Source organism: Gymnoscopelus microlampas (assembly GCF_963454915.1).
Source record: "Gymnoscopelus microlampas genome assembly, chromosome: 20".
Classification (NCBI taxonomy): Eukaryota; Metazoa; Chordata; class Actinopteri; order Myctophiformes; family Myctophidae; genus Gymnoscopelus; species Gymnoscopelus microlampas.
In genome coordinates this window covers 20,957,062-20,972,883 of record NC_139957.1, presented here as the reverse complement: position 1 = coordinate 20,972,883, position 15,822 = coordinate 20,957,062, and the positions used below count along the sequence as shown (strand labels likewise).

At 42.2% G+C, this 15,822-nt stretch overlaps 1 protein-coding gene across 1 annotated transcript; it reads right to left on the bottom strand.

The window, feature by feature from the left end:
- Nucleotides 1–7,609: 7,609 nt before the first annotated feature.
- Nucleotides 7,610–14,833, bottom strand: cldn11a (claudin 11a). The gene is made up of 3 exons (XM_084044914.1): nt 14,301–14,833; nt 13,094–13,258; nt 7,610–9,914 (listed from the first exon to the last, which is right to left on the bottom strand). Exons 1-3 carry the CDS (start codon nt 14,524–14,526, stop codon nt 9,649–9,651), a joined length of 657 nt encoding a protein of 218 aa, XP_083901040.1. The 5' UTR covers nt 14,527–14,833; the 3' UTR covers nt 7,610–9,648.
- Between the last annotated feature and the right edge of the window lie 989 nt (nt 14,834–15,822).

Genomic DNA, 15,822 nt, shown 5'->3' with positions numbered 1-15,822 from the left:
GTGCGTGCGTGCGTGCGTGCGTGCGTGCGTGCGTGCGTGCGTGCGTGCGTGCGTGCGTGCGTGCGTGCGTGCGTGCGTGCGTGCGTGCGTCTGCCTGCGTGCGTCCGCGTGCGTAAGTACTTCTGACCCTTGGGCTAGATCGTTTCCTGGCAATAGTCGTGTTGTTTTTTCACCTATCACTGCCACCCCACCCCAACTCCCACATTTACAGAAATTGTCAAGGTCATGTCTCTTGTTACAATCACTTGTTTTTCACTCACCCAGAGTTCCCTCATCGCACGGGGTGGAAGGTCCAGATATGAGTGCAGCGTTAGCACAGGGAGGGAGACGGGCACATATCAACGATGACGCTGCATGTGACACGGCATGAGCAGTCTAGCAGATGCTGATTCCCTGGAATCCAAGTGAGGCAGGAGGACAGAGTGGTGAGAGAGAAGGAGAGATGCTTCACTTTGTGTTTCAACACAGACAGGCAGGAAGCAGATCCCAGGTCACTTCCTGTTTCTAGGACCTAGGTCTTCTCGGCTCTTCATTTCTCTGATAGACAGGAAACCAGCTGCATGCACACACACAGACAGTCAGACAGACAGACAGACACACACACTGAAAAACTGCTGGATAGGTCTTTCTGTCTCTGTCTTTACTTGCCTCGTCTGTCCTCAACATCTAGCCCAAGGGACTGGGCAGGGACTGGGAGAAGGGAATCAATGTTTTCTGTCAGAAATAGTACCTGGACTTTGCTTGCAATAGTGCCTTCATCTGTGTGTGTGTGTGTGTGTGTGTGTGTGTGTGTGTGTGTGTGTGTGTGTGTGTGTGTGTGTGTGTGTGTGTGTGTGTGTGTGTGTGTGTGTGTGTGTGTGTGTGTGTGTGTGTGTGTGTGTGTGTGTGTTGTTCTTTCATTTTGCCTGTGTATGTGTGTTAGAGAGTGTCTGTGCAACTAAACTGACACCCCTCACATCCATTCTCATATCTGTGTGTGTGTGTGTGTGTGTGTGTGTGTGTGTGTGTGTGTGTGTGTGTGTGTGTGTGTGTGTGTGTGTGTGTGTGTGTGTGTGTGTGTGTGTGTGTGTGTGTGTGTGTGTGTGTGTGTGTGTGTGTGTGGGAGTGTTTAAGTGTGTGTTGTTGGTTTTATTGCGTATTTGTAGACATGTGGTATTTCTTGTTCTTCCCAATTTTATTCTCAGCATGCAGACACACACACACACACACACACATACACACACACACACACACACACACACACACACACACACACACACACACACACACACACACACACGTCCGTCACAACCTAATCTAGCCAGCTTTTCATTATCCCACAACAGTTGCCAAGAGAGATAAAAAAAAAAAATATCAAGAGAGAGGGAAAAACCTATGGATATTGAAGGACAAACTGCATGATTCACGATGTTGACTTGTCTCTATGATGTTCCTTTGTGTCTTCGCTGTGCGGTTCTCTCTTTGCTAATGCTGCTCTTGACAGACATGGGAGTTAGTTCACTTTCAAGTTGATCAGTTCAGTCCAGTTATTTCCATGCAGTTCAGTTCAACTCACACAGTTTGCTCTACGCAGTAGGTGCAATTTCACATTGAACCCGAAAGTGAATTAGCCTCCCATCCTGTTCTTTACCTCTCTCCCATCGCTCATTTCCTCCTCCATTCCTCTGCAGGCTATTTTCTGCCAATATCCATTCTCGTTCCCCACCCCCACCTCTCCTATACTCTTTTAACCCCCCACCCCCAGTTATCCATCTCCCTGTTTCTCTTCCCCATCTGCTGTCTGTCGGCTCATGTCAGCCGAAGGGGTTAAAGTGAGATTTCACAGGTGATGGAGCTGTGATTGGTTTCTCTGTCAGGCTTTGCGACAGTAATCTATTCAATTTCCACAGCCTGTGTCCAGGAGGTTCAACACCACCTGTTTAACCCCCACGGGGGCTCGTCCCTCTCACACCCTCGAGCTCCCTCTCTTTCTTCCCTTCTTGGATCTGTTCCAACCAAAGGAGCCTGAGCTTGTCAGATAGGTGGGCCACAAACGCTTTCAAGATTTTCAAGTGGTCCCTGATTCAGAAAAGGTTGGGAACCACTGACATAGTGATTTCAGTGGGGTGGAGTATGGTACAGTAGCAGCAGCACTGTCAGGGTTCAGAACCCCCAAACTGAACAAACAAAACGGCATGCTGTTATGTTACAGACCATGTGATTTGTGGTACTGTAGGTCTTGCTGTTGCCCTATGCACTGAATGTTGTCCACCACCCCACCGCCTCCTGCCCCCCGTTGCTGCATCAGTCCCCTACTGGGAAGCCTTACGCCTGATTTAAACGTAGTTGCGCACCATTGTCGTGCACCGAAAATAGGCAATTTGCAAGCTCACAACACATTGCGTCACCGGTGCGCAACTAGGTACAAATTAGGCTTTATATGTCTACTGCACTATATCTAATGATGCCATGCTGCAAACTCCTGCCCGTACCCATGTGCCCCTCAGCACCCACATCCTCGGGACTACCCCAAACCCCTCACCAGTGAGGGTTTCTTTGAGCATGCAGGAGGTGGAATTATATGAACTATATGATACACCAAAAAAAGAAGGAAAAAAAAACACACATCCTAAAAGCTTCTCCACACTTCTTACTACTGTTTCTATCTAGCCAAAACAGTCTCAGCCACCACCAACTATCCAGCTCAGCCAAAAGAAAACTATAAAAAAAATACATGACAGCTTTGCATTCACAGCTCAGCCAAAATGAGAAGGGGACTTCAGGCAATATATGCCTCCTCTTACATTGGATTGTACTGTTTTATAGTCTGCTTTCCGTGTGTATATGTATGCTGTACAGTATGTACGAGTGTGTGAATGTATGCATGTCTGTGTGTGTCTAGTACGTGTACCTGTGTGTGTATATGCGTGCGTGCGTGCGTGTGTGTGTGTGTGTGTGTGTGTGGTCCAAACCTGCGCCTCACTGTGGCTATTTGGTGGATGTGTCGCATGCTCTCGCGCATGAGGCCCAGATCGTAAATGTTGTACTTGCATGTAGTGACTGAACGCAACGAGACATAATAGAAATCTTCTTAACAAATGACACCTATATTCAAATACAGCCGTAGCTCTCATACCCAGGCATCTTTCACAGCGTTGAGGATATTAATAGCTACAGTAAGAACAGATTCAGTTCTCAACTCAGCTTAGCACAGGCATTGGCCTCGCAAGCTACAGTACACTACATGTCCCCAATCCTCGGGCTATTTTATTTTGAAATGTATCTTATCGTGATATCGCTGCTACTAAACCTGTTCAAATTGATGAAGTTTTAAGCCCTCTGCACTTTCTTGACTGAATTTGAGGGTGCATTTCGTAAATTCACTCCGAGGGTGTCGGAGTGCTTTCTTGATGTTTATGAAATTCTGAGCTTTTAGAGCGTTCCAATTCAGAACTTCAGAGCACACGTACCAAATTCTCTTCAGCATGATGGCTGACGATAGGAAGTTAAGACAAAATGATTCGGTTGTGGCTTATTTGGTGAATTCAATGTTATTGCATCATCTAGTTATGCTGCCAACAAGCGCATTTAGTTTATACTATGATACAAAACCATCACACGCAGTATCTGAGTTTTAAATAGGAAATCTATTCATGTTTTTACAAAGTAACATTGTTATTTGTGCTATCTAGAAAATGCTCTAAAATGGTAGAAACATAATTTTGCCACTTTTGCACTCTAGCTAACCAATTTTCTCTTGTAAATTACAAAATATTCCTGTGCATAGCAGAGCATCGGAGTGGATTTCTCAAATGCACCCTTAACCACTTAAACCCTATTCAAAAAAAGGGAAAATAGTAATTAACTGCTATTTTCTTTATTGAAAAATGTCACCTGCGGCATAGGTGCCGAGTTGAAAGTGGTTAATTGAAACATTTTTATCTCTCTCTGATTGTTGAACTCTTCGCTGAGTTTTTCTGCTCCTTTCAGCACCCCAGGTATGGGAGATATCGGGCTGTGGTTGAAATGGGAAACAGAAACATGTAGCAAACTTTGGGGAATGTGTGTGTGTGTGTGTGTGTGTGTGTGTGTGTGTGTGTGTGTGTGTGTGTGTGTGTGTGTGTGTGTGTGTGTGTGTGTGTGTGTGTGTGTGTGTGTGTGTGTGTGTGTGTGTGTGTGTGTGTGTGTGTGTGTGTGTGTGTGTGTGAGAGAAAGCGGGGTGACCCCCCCCTTTCACTTACACGACCCGGCCCTCATCCCCACCCCATTTCCCACTTACAGTATACTTACTTCCTGTATAACCCTCTTCTCAAACCACTATCTCTGTTTACAAAGCAAGCCAAAGTCCACAATATTTGTTTACTTTTTCCAAGTAGAGGGCCAGTGGATTTCTTTAAAGTGGACACTTACGTTACAATAAGACATTAGAAATTGACTTGAGTGTATGCAAGTTACTCTACTGTCTGCATCATTTGGTAAATATTGGTACAGTTCTGGTTACAAGATTAAATGACTGTTTTTATTTTTCAAGTACAACGGTTTGCCAGCAGTTCACAAGTAAAAAAATATTTGTCCTAATCTTTTGAAAATATTTCATTGAAATACCTTCAAAGTATTCTTACAGACTCCATTTAGTAAAGTAGATGTACTCATGCAATGAGGTGGAAATAGGTATGCAAAAAGTGAAAAATAAAACACTAAAAAGACGAGTGAACTAAGAGAAGTATTTTTCTACAGCTGTTTACCCTCCACATGCACTCCACAGGTGGGTGTTTATAAAAGAGGTGGATGGGGTTATTGGCCTGGGAGAAACAGCGAAAAAAAAAAAATATATATTTTTAACGATAGCCTCACCAGATTATAAGTCTTGGTTCTAGACCTTAACCTTTACTTTTGAGGACTTTGAAATGGTTAACTCAAATCAACAGTAGGAGCTTAGAAGGTTCAGGCAAGGATCTTTAAGTAACAGTAGGATTATGATATAAATACATACAGAAGCTATTTTAATACAGTTCCGCTGAGAAAAATAGAAGGATAAACAAAATGTTGCCCCTATTGCTTTTAATAATGAGCTACTGTTTGTTTCTTTAGTCTCAGAGATGGCGTGCCATGTTCTTCCTGTGCTCTTCCTGTTTCCTGCCATGGCCAAATGTCCAGTCAGTGTGTGTCGGACTTGTTGAGATTGGCTTCCCTCGCAAAACTAGATATTCCTTTTCTTTTTTCATCTTCTGTATATTTTGGTACCAAGTTGTATAACGTAGTTGTTTTTTTATGTTGTGTTATTATTTTCCTTTTTTTAATTGGATTCTTCCGTGTGTGTGGTTATCTCGCTCCTGGGCGCACTCTGTTTGTTGAGTTGTTGATATTGCCTCCATGCAACAATGAAAGTTATTTATTGCAAATACCAAAAAATGGGTTTGTTCATTTGTTGACTGTTCCTTGCTTTCTGTATTTTGACAGCTGTGGGATAGGGACAAAGGGTTGAACCGATATAATGATGACACATAGAGTAAGTGATTGCACACACACACACACACACACACACACACACACACACACACACACACACACACACACACACACACACACACACACACACACACACACACACACACACACACACACACACACACACACACACACACACACACACACAGTCCAGTTTGACTCAAAGTCTGGATTTACATGAGAAGAACGTTTCTCTATGACATGATTATGACCAGACTCTTCCACGTCTGACCAGGATCAGAAGTGGGTGCAGGTCACGGGAAACCATCTCTAAAGTTACACAGACTACTGTAAAAAGTCAGACTTTCTCTCACTACATACAGTATAGTGCCATATTTTACAGGTCCATTTGGTAACAATGGTATTCTCAAAAAGCATCTGCAATCTGGAACTAATTTTAAAGATTTATTTTTTTTACCAATCTGCATGGTTGAGTGAGTATGTTCATACAATATAACTAGCACATCTGCAGTGGTCGGAGGTGGTCTCCCAACTCCTATTGCACAAAGCTCATAAGCGCAATAACTTCCCTGGCCAAAGCAGGATTGCCTCTTGGTTGGGCGGTAGAATGTTTGGTCTCTCACAACCAGGGATACCTGGGTTTGAATCCCAGGTATCCCTTAGCAGTTAGGGACAGCAGTTTTAACACTGAAGATCTGACTGTGTACTCACTGAAGCGGAGCAGCATTGTTACAGTGAACAGCCTCTCTACCATAGAGGAACAGCTTGGTTCCACGCAACACTCCCACCAACATCCTGTGGGCGAGGTGTCTGACTGAACGCCTGGAACATCACCACCGCAACCAGTACCACAGCTCACACAACCAAATACACAAGCACGAACATGATGAAAATGTGTGTGCACGCGAGCACACACACACACACACACACACACACACACACACACACACACACACACACACACACACACACACACACACACACACACACACACACACACACACACACACACACATGTGTATTTGCTGCATGTTAAGTTACCAAAGTCTGAGACTCACAGTCCTCAGTGTTGCATGCAGCAAGTATTCAATTCTGTGTGTGCATTCATATGCAATATACATAATTTAGTATACTGTATGTTCGGTCCAGGCTTGTTTGCGTAGGGGGGTCAGTACATCGTGTGACTGAGCATGTCTTGGGGACAAGTTCTTCTGCACTGATCTAATGTAAGGTCACTGAGTCACATCAGATTCCACATATTAGTGTGTTATCTCACTGTCCTCAGCTCAGTGTCTTACACATGCCAAACAACAAAACACATTCTGCAGCAGTAAGTTTCCATTTGAAAACAGGCATGTAATCTGCACTATTGTGTCTCTCTCTCACACACACACACACACACACACACACACACACACACACACACACACACACACACACACACACACACACACACACACACACACACACACACACACACACACACACACACACACACACACAGTTGGTAACGCTTAACACACGGTTAACCACATGAACACAAGCGTTACTACTCTGGGCATGTCATAAAAGGTGACCATTAAATAAATATGTTTGGCTATTTTCATCAAAGAGATTTGGTGTAGAAGTGTAGAGAAAAATGAGGCAGCCAAATATAGGGAACACCTGGGGAACAACGGTCAATGAAGTATATAGGGTTTAAGTGGTTATGGAAGTCAAACAAATACCTCAGTAGGAAGTAGAGATACATAGTAATTTGTGTAATCATTATCCATCCCATTCCAAATGAGTCAGAGGACAACCGTACCCACTCATGCTAATTTATGCTGTGTTATACTGCACCAGATCAGCACATAATGGCAGTTTTTGAAGGGCAGTAGAACATAAAAATACTTAACGAACCATTCCAGTCATCTGGAATGTTTAGCCCATTGACTATGACGTTTTTCAAAGCATATATAGTTTGTTAGATTTAAGCACGCAACTGGATTCCATTCATTTAAAATACACAATAGGTTTTCATGTCATGTCACACAATATCATATTTAAACCATATACAGTACAAAGAAAGCGAGTGAGGTGGGTGGCAGTTAACAGTAGGAGTTAAGGATATTGTGAACTTTTTTGTAAGAAACAATTAAAACATAGAGCAGTTTTAAGCTGACACTTGTATCTTTATTTCAGAATACAAAATAAAACAAAAACAATGGCACAACTTTGAAACATTTATAGAAATAAATAAGCTAACACTGGTGTGGTAGAGCTTGGAAATATGGGGTTCAAGCTACTTGAAAAGTAGATCTTGGAACTATGTGTCCATCACTTTCAACACATCAAGTGTACAACGTTTCACACCCCATACAGAAAATGTAATATAACATTTGTAATTTGTACATTTCGCAGACTTTCACCCATAAAAAAACCTAAAAACTAAACTAAACTGTAAATTGTAGATTCTGTTTACAGCAGAGTTATATGAAGGACTTATAATTTTAAGCTGCAATCTGGAACTTGTTTTAATGAATACAACATTATTTATATCTGTATGGAAGAGCATGATAATACATTATACTATACTACTACTCTTCCATTGAGAAATTCAGACCCTGGTGTCAGGTACACCTACTGGTTGACAAGTAGTACTGCCTGAAGTTCATACGTTTGAATGATACAAATTGCAGCTTTTAACCAAAGTGCCAGATAGAACCTTAGAATTCCAAGGGTAAAAGTGTTTTTTTATAACACTGTTAGGAAATAATAGAGGCAATGAGTTAGTTACAGTCAAAGTAACCGTAGATTATGATCAAGGCAGTAAGAATCATAACAAAAGGGAGTTTTCTGATGATGTCTAATGAACTCGTTTTTGTTGACAGCAATGAAAACCCCATTGATAATACCAACAGCTCTGCCAAGTCAGGTCTAAGATTAGACTATTATCAAGCACTATCACTCTTATCAGGCTCAAGACAATAACGTCCTGCCAAGAATGCTAATGTAGGGAACTGTTGGTGCCAACACACAGCTGCCGTTGGCCAAAATCTGCATGTTTTCCATAGAGCCGATCCTGTTATACATAACCTCTCCAGCAATCATGAGTAATTTATTTTGTAACTGGCAAGCAAAATGATGCCGTTTTTTCTTCCAGTGGGAGCAAGGGTTAGTACTCGGTAAAATCCCCAGCGTTAATTTAACTCTGAGAGTGTACAAATGTAACCAAATGGACCCGTTGTGTTTGTACACTCCCATTGTTGCAAAATGGATGAACACTGAGGATTTTACATAGTATGGTTCATTTTACACTCCTTTCCACTCTCAGAGTTGATCAACAATGAGGATTTTACTGTGTAGCATTTAATGGAACAGATGTGTCAAACAGTTATTGAATATTAGAGTGTAGTAAAAAAATACTATACTTGCGGCAAAACATTAAGACTGACGTACACTGCATTTGTTAATTTGTTTTAAGTCATCATAGTATTGTAGTCATTCAAGAAAATACAAATAAACATATTTCTAGCAAAAAGGTACTCAAAAATGTCCTCTCCATTAACATAGAAAAATAGAAAAAAGGCAAAAAGATCAATAAATGTCCATAGGGCCGGAGCAATACGATGATTAGAACCACAGGTTTCGATTCAGGCAGTTATTCAGACACCTGTGCAATTATGCAACAATGGGCTGAGTCCATGCTAGGCCCCTCAAGAAGACACTTGAAGATGAGCTCACCAATGCAAAAACAATCCATTGTACTGTATGCCAAAGAATGAGCTCCCCGTGAAAAACAGTTGTGTGAGTGTCTACACAATACAGTATGTGTGTCCGTTTGCTAGAATGTGTATCTGTGTTCACACTGTGCATTCAATTTTAATTTACTTTAAAGGAGTAGTTCACACAAAATATTACTTATTTTCTATCAATTACACACCCCATGAAGCCTTGAATTCATGGAGATATTTTTGCTTTTGTCGCATTCCTAAGCCAATACTTTGATGACCGTCAGAGTCTCCGGTAGGAGACTCAAAGAGAATCAAAGAGTCTCCTACTGAGCAATGACCCGGTCATCAAATTTTTGGCTCAGGAATGGGACAAAAACTAAAAAATCTCCATGAATTCAAGTCTTCATGGGGTGTGTATTTGATAGAAAATACATCACTTTTGGGTGAACTACTCCACCTATACGCTTTCCCTCATTCAAACCCCTCAGACATGGGCACTCTTGGCATGGTTGGTGGAACTCACGGCCGGGGCGTTCGGCCCGCCCTGTTTGGAATAGTAGAAGCGGTTGTTGTCCTGGTAGGCATGGGGAGGCGAGGGCTCCGTCGAGCAGCAGGTCACCAGGGACCCCCCGAGCAGGGAGAAGGCGGTGCCCACCCAGCCGGCGTACAGGGAGAAGCCGAAGGACATGAGGCCATACTGGTGGTGGGCCCCGATGGGGAACCACACGGTCGACACCATTCCACACGCAGCTGGGAAGAAACGGAATCAATCTGATCACTTACACTGTACTCAGTGGTGGGAAAAGTACTCACATGTTTTACTTAAGTAAAAGTATCAATACTACAATGTAGAAGTGCCCTGTTACAAGTAAAAGTCTGGAATTCAAAATTTACTTGAGTAAAAGTACAAAAGTATTGGTATCGAAATGTACTTAAAGTACCAAAAGTAGAAAGTACTCAGAATGTCCCATTTCACAAGTTTAAAGGATCTACACCATGAATTAAAAAAAAAATCAATATTTAATATCATATTGTTTATGTCCCTCAAACGTTTTTCAAAAGGTTTGAGCCTAAATCAACCCTCAGATATACTCATTCCAACTAACTTCTCTCTGGCTTATAAAGCACTTTCACCTGCAATTCCACATTGTCCTGATTTGCACGTGGCACTATTGAGCCAGTTTGTATGCATGTTTTCTCCTGGTTCTAAGTGGAAAAAGTTAAAAATAAAAAAATGAGATAAAAACCTTCTCTCTTTTTTTCTAAGCTGGAACTGAAAAACAGGAGGATTGTACTGCTAGTGACGTCACTTTCGGGGCCAAATCAGTTTGGCCTGTTTTTAGACCAATTTACATAAAACCCCAGATATGCTTGAGTGCTCAAACTGGGGTATTTTTTGGGATAGAGAGGCAGGGGAGACCAAAAACACACAAAAAAGAAGGAAAAGTAAAAAAACATGGTGTAGTCCCTTTAAAGTGTCTAAAAAGATCTTTTGAAAATAGCAGATCTACAAGCTCACAATGCGTCGCATTGTGAGCTTGTAGATCGGCAATTTTCAAATGGCCGAAATGTATAGGGTTGAAGCGGTTGCTGTATGTTTTTTAATAATAATCAAAATCTACAAAGTAACTAGTAACTCAAGTTTTCAAATCATTGTAGTGGATTAAAAGTACAATATTTGCATCTGAGATGCAGTGGAGTAGAAGTAAAAGAACAGAAAATTGGAAATACTCCAGTAAAGTGAAAATACCGCAAAATTGTACTTAGTAAATGTACTTGAGCAAATGTACGTCGTTACTTTACACCACTGACTGCACTGTATGTACTGTACACTCACCATACACACCGCTTTGCTGTGTACTACTACTTTCCAGGAAATGGAAAAAAGAGCCTGAGGTCCAACTGGATCCAATGTAGTTATTATTTAGTCACAAGCCCGTGTTAATACATTGGTTTGGGCTAATACATTGGTTAATATACATAACACCCACAGAGAGACCTTACCACTGTGGTATCCCTATTTTGGGCATGTCATCATAGGCAAAACCTTTTAACAATTCTCAAAAGTAGAGAAAATAGCAGATCTATAAGCTGTGAGCTTGGGCTATTTTCGCAAATCATTAAAGAAAATGAAATATCGGAGCTTTCTGCCCAACAGCAAAGATATAATATAATACTCTGACATTGCCTTTATGTTCACTCCTTAGCCTGCCGTACCTTTTCATATTTGGAATATTAATAGGCATAATAAAATAAAGTGGTACTGTAGCATGACTGATGACTTAACTGTACCCACGTTAAGTACCTGGATGGTGGATAGTCTTTACTTGACTATTTTTTTTGTTGAAAATTAGTTACTTTGGGTGAGCGACAGCGTCGTTAGACAAAGTGACGCATAAATAATGTAGATTAAAAGTAAGATTTACAGTTTTATATACGTATATGTACTGTATTGTATTACACTATACAGATGTACAGGAGCATAAAGTATACAGTCTACTTTACAGGTGCTAGCTATATGGCAGACATCTCTGCATTAGAAATACATTTACTGTATAGAACAAACATGGCTAAAGACAGAGAGACAGACAGATCAAAGGTACTGCGCACAGCCATGTCATAAACTGCAGCAGACTAGACGAACCTCAAATAAGGAATTCCAAGAATTGGACTTGGTTTGGGCTACACTTAAGTCCCTCGCTATGTGAGCAAAGGAAGTGTGAAATCAGTTTAACACTGATACTATGTCAATATACCGTGGATACTGTGATTATGTGGTGCCAAAATGTACAGATTTGAGTCCAAACCAAATGGGTAGATCAGACGTGAGAACACTGACGCCCCGCAGCTCTCAGCTCAAAAATGTTTTCTAACGACCATAACTCTCACATAACTCTTTTTTTCCCAGACCAGTCACTGAGCCAGAATTACTTTTGCATAAGAGTATTGGGATGATAAAGCAATTCCATTGTGTGTTATTCAAAGTGTGAATGCTTGCTCTTAATTCCACACCCTGTCGCTTTATGTGGTAAAGCCTTTTTCACACTCAAGGTCTTTCGTCTGGGGGGGTAAAAAAAAAATCCACTTTAATGAAAAAAAAGGATCCTCTTGGTGTTTCCTTCCTTTATCGTAGTATACAGAGGGAGTGAGTGAGCGAGCGGAAATACGATTTTGTTTTGTGCTGTGTTTGGAGATACGTAAAGCACTTTCATTTTTGGTCATGGAAATGGCTTTTACATACAGGTATTTGTAAAAAGCTCTAGCCAGCATGACGCGGGCGTCGCAAATAGTTTTTCCCACGAGGGAGATGGTGCTGGTGGAAAATACTGCTTAAATAGTCAAATATTTATGGGAGCGCTAAAGCTGCTAAATCTGAGAGTGGATTTCTATGTGGCTCAGAAATAGGCTGGGTGTGGACGAGAGTAGGTGGAGCACAGGAATGTACATGGGGGTCAGGGGGGCGGGCTGGATGGACTGCCAGGAACAATGAGTGTCCGTGCGTGCGTGCGTGCGTGCGTGCGTGCGTGCGTGCGTGCGTGCGTGCGCATGATCCCCAGGGAGGAAAGCAGTCACCCACTGTATCCTTTATACTTTCACAGCACCTCTTAAACTTTTGAGCCGGGGATAAGGGAGTTCAAGGTCAGGGAGGAGCGGGCTGTGATGTAACTGTGTGTGTGTGTGTGTGTGTGTGTGTGTGTGCGTGCGTGCGTGCGTGCGTGCGTGCGTGCGTGCGTGCGTGCGTGCGTGCGTGCGTGCGTGCGTGCGTGTGCGTGTGCGGGTGTGTTTCCCAATTTGTCCTATTATTACCTTCATAGTAAGCGATAAACACCTCCAACATCAATTTATTGATTGTTTTGACTAACATTTCTGACCAACATTTTAACACATCTCTAGAGCACTATAGGAGAATGAGGGCTCCGGTCTCTTACCAACTATGAGTATCAGCACTCCTCCCAACACCGAGCGTTTGTTCTTGGAGCTCTGAGGCTCGTCGCCCAGGCGGATGCATGGCGTGGACATCAGGACCATCACCACTGCCGGGAGACCCAGGATTGAACCTGTGGTCATCAGGGCACGAGTTGTCTGGATGTATGCTGCGGGTGTACAGTACATCATGTTAACATAATGATCACAGAAGAATCTTGTTCAAGGTCATGTTAACTTCACTGCAGTGGTGGAAAAAGTACTCAATTTTTTTGCTTAAGTGAAAGTTTGCTTAAGAGTAAAAGTACAAAAGTATTGACGTCAAAATGTACTTTAAGTACCAAAAGTAGAAAGTACTCATTATGCAGAATGGCCCATTTCACAAGTCTTCAAATGTCTAAAATGTATAGAAATCGCATTGCGACGGATTGTAAGCTTGTAGATCGGCTAGTACTCAAGCAAAGTAAAAATACCCACAATTGTACCCAAGTACAGTACTTGGGTAAATGTACTTAGTCACTTAACACCACTGCCTGTAATTGTTTATGCCATTTAGAGATAGAAATAATGACAGGCTAAGTTTATTGGGTAAAATATCCAGTAATTGAGGGAGGAAAAGTAAGTGAAAGAAAGTCATACAACTGTAAAGCAGTGGTTCTCAAAGTGGATTCTAGCGATTCTCTGGGTTCATTTAGGGCATTGGCTCTCAAAGTTTGGTCAGGGGACCCCCAGGGGTCCTTGGCGGGGTACCAGGGGGTCCCCAGCAAAGTTAGTTAATAAAGTGTCACAATCATTTTAATCCCTTTATCCATATTTTATACTTTGGCTATTCAAAAATAGCAGATATACAAGCACATACTGTAGCACGGCAGCTTGTAGATCTATTTTTGAAAAATCTTGAAAATGTGTGCAAATCTTTTAAAAAATAAATTTAAGGCGAGCATTTTTAACACAAATCTTTGCCTCAGGGGGTCCCTGGCACAACACATTTTTAGGTGGGGGTCCGCGGCCACATACATCAATGTGGGGGTCGTTGGCACGAAAAAGTTTGAGAACCACTGCTTTAGGGGGTTCTAAATGGACCCTTACACGTAATGTAACTCAGACAGTATACAAATGGAACCAAATGGACCCTAAACGGCCAGAGTTAAGGGGAGACCTTGCCATTTAAAGGTTTGAGAAGCACGTATGCTGTAGAGAGCAGTCTGTTACCTGGCAGGTCCAGTATCTGGGTGAGAGAGACGCAGTGGTACAGGGCAGTGGAGATGACACAGTCAGCCCAGGGTCCCTTGGCTTCCAGCTCGTCCATCTTCTTGCAGGTGTTCATGCCGTATTTACACATCGTCACCCAGTCATTGGTGGCGGTCGCGACCACTATGCCCACCCAGCCCAGACAGCTGATGAGGAAGCCGCTCAGTTGGAGACACGGGTTCGCCATGTGGGCGCAGACTAGACGTCTGGTGCGTAAAAACGGACTGGTAGGCAGCCTACACCGGGCTAAAAAAATAAACCTTAATGGGTTCAAAACCGTTAATAACCGTTAAAAGGAGCCTGTCGATAAAAGTGCGTATAGCAGTTAAAGTAGGCTAAAGTAAATTGGCCAAAATGTGTAATTTTTTTTTTTTTTTTTTTACAGAGGCATGCAATTAAATGTAATGACAAGGGTTGATATTCCACCACACCAAGTTAATCCAATATGAAAGTTATAATCTCCTGTCAAAGCAATTATTCCATCAAGCGCGGGGTCTGTGGCGCACAAAAAGAATGGAGCTTATTTCACATCACCAGAAGTTTTATATAGGGGGGAAAGTTCAGAGGAGGGGGGGGACTAAACTAAAACTTTTCGACCAATCAGATTACTTACAGCAGTGGTTTTCAACCTGTGGCTCGGGACACGATTTATACAACATGATTTTTTGGGGGGGGGGGGTTCCCCGGGGGGGGGGGGGGGGGGATTCCCCAAGGAGGTCCCCAGATGATAGTGAAGTGACAATTGAAGGACTTTTAAGACCTTTTTAATGCATTAAACAAAAAGTCCATTACTGCATCATATTTTCACAAAATTGCTCTGTGGAACGGAATCAAACATTATGGGTGGGGGTCCTCAGTTCAAATATGATTATGTCGGGGGGGTCACGGCCTGAAAAGGTTGAGTCTACTGACTTAGTGACTAAAAACGAAAAATGCACATCTCATTCCTTTTCCAAAGGCAGTCTGTTGCGCACTGGCCCTTTCTTGTGCCAAAGGATACAATATGCAATATTGACTGTCTGGATATATCTGGTTGTTTTGGAATGGAGGAAATGTAAAGATGTGTGCTGCCCCCTACTGACCACACTCTCCTCGGTTCACTTACAAAACAGATATCCAGTTAAATAATTAGAAACCAAAGCGAGTCTAATCTAAAGAATGTAATATCAGCTGATATTACGTTCGTTCAGTTGGCTATTCTTTTAGAGCAGTGGTTTTCAACCTTTTTTGCGTCAAGGACCCCCAAATTGACACATATTAGCCCAGGGAGGGACCCCCATTTGAAAAGATATGCCAAGGACTCAACCATTTTGATGTATTGGGGGTCCCAATCTACACAGTAGTATCATCAGTATTCATTTAACTCTGAGAGTGTACAACTGGAGTGGAACCAAATGGACCCTAACGGGCATTTGGTTCCACTTGTACACTCTCAGAGTTACAGACATGTAGGCTAAGGGTCAATTTGGTTCCTAACTATTAA

Excerpts from the sequence above, each read along its gene's own strand:
- cldn11a (XM_084044914.1), bottom strand. The coding sequence starts at position 14,526 with ATGGCGAACCCGTGTCTCCAACTGAGCGGCTTCCTCATCAGCTGTCTG. Across the intron at positions 13,259-14,300 it reads CCAGATACTGGACCTGCCAG|CATACATCCAGACAACTCGT; the intron begins GTAACAGACTGC and ends GTACACCCGCAG. Across the intron at positions 9,915-13,093 it reads AGTGCTGATACTCATAGTTG|CTGCGTGTGGAATGGTGTCG; the intron begins GTAAGAGACCGG and ends GTTTCTTCCCAG.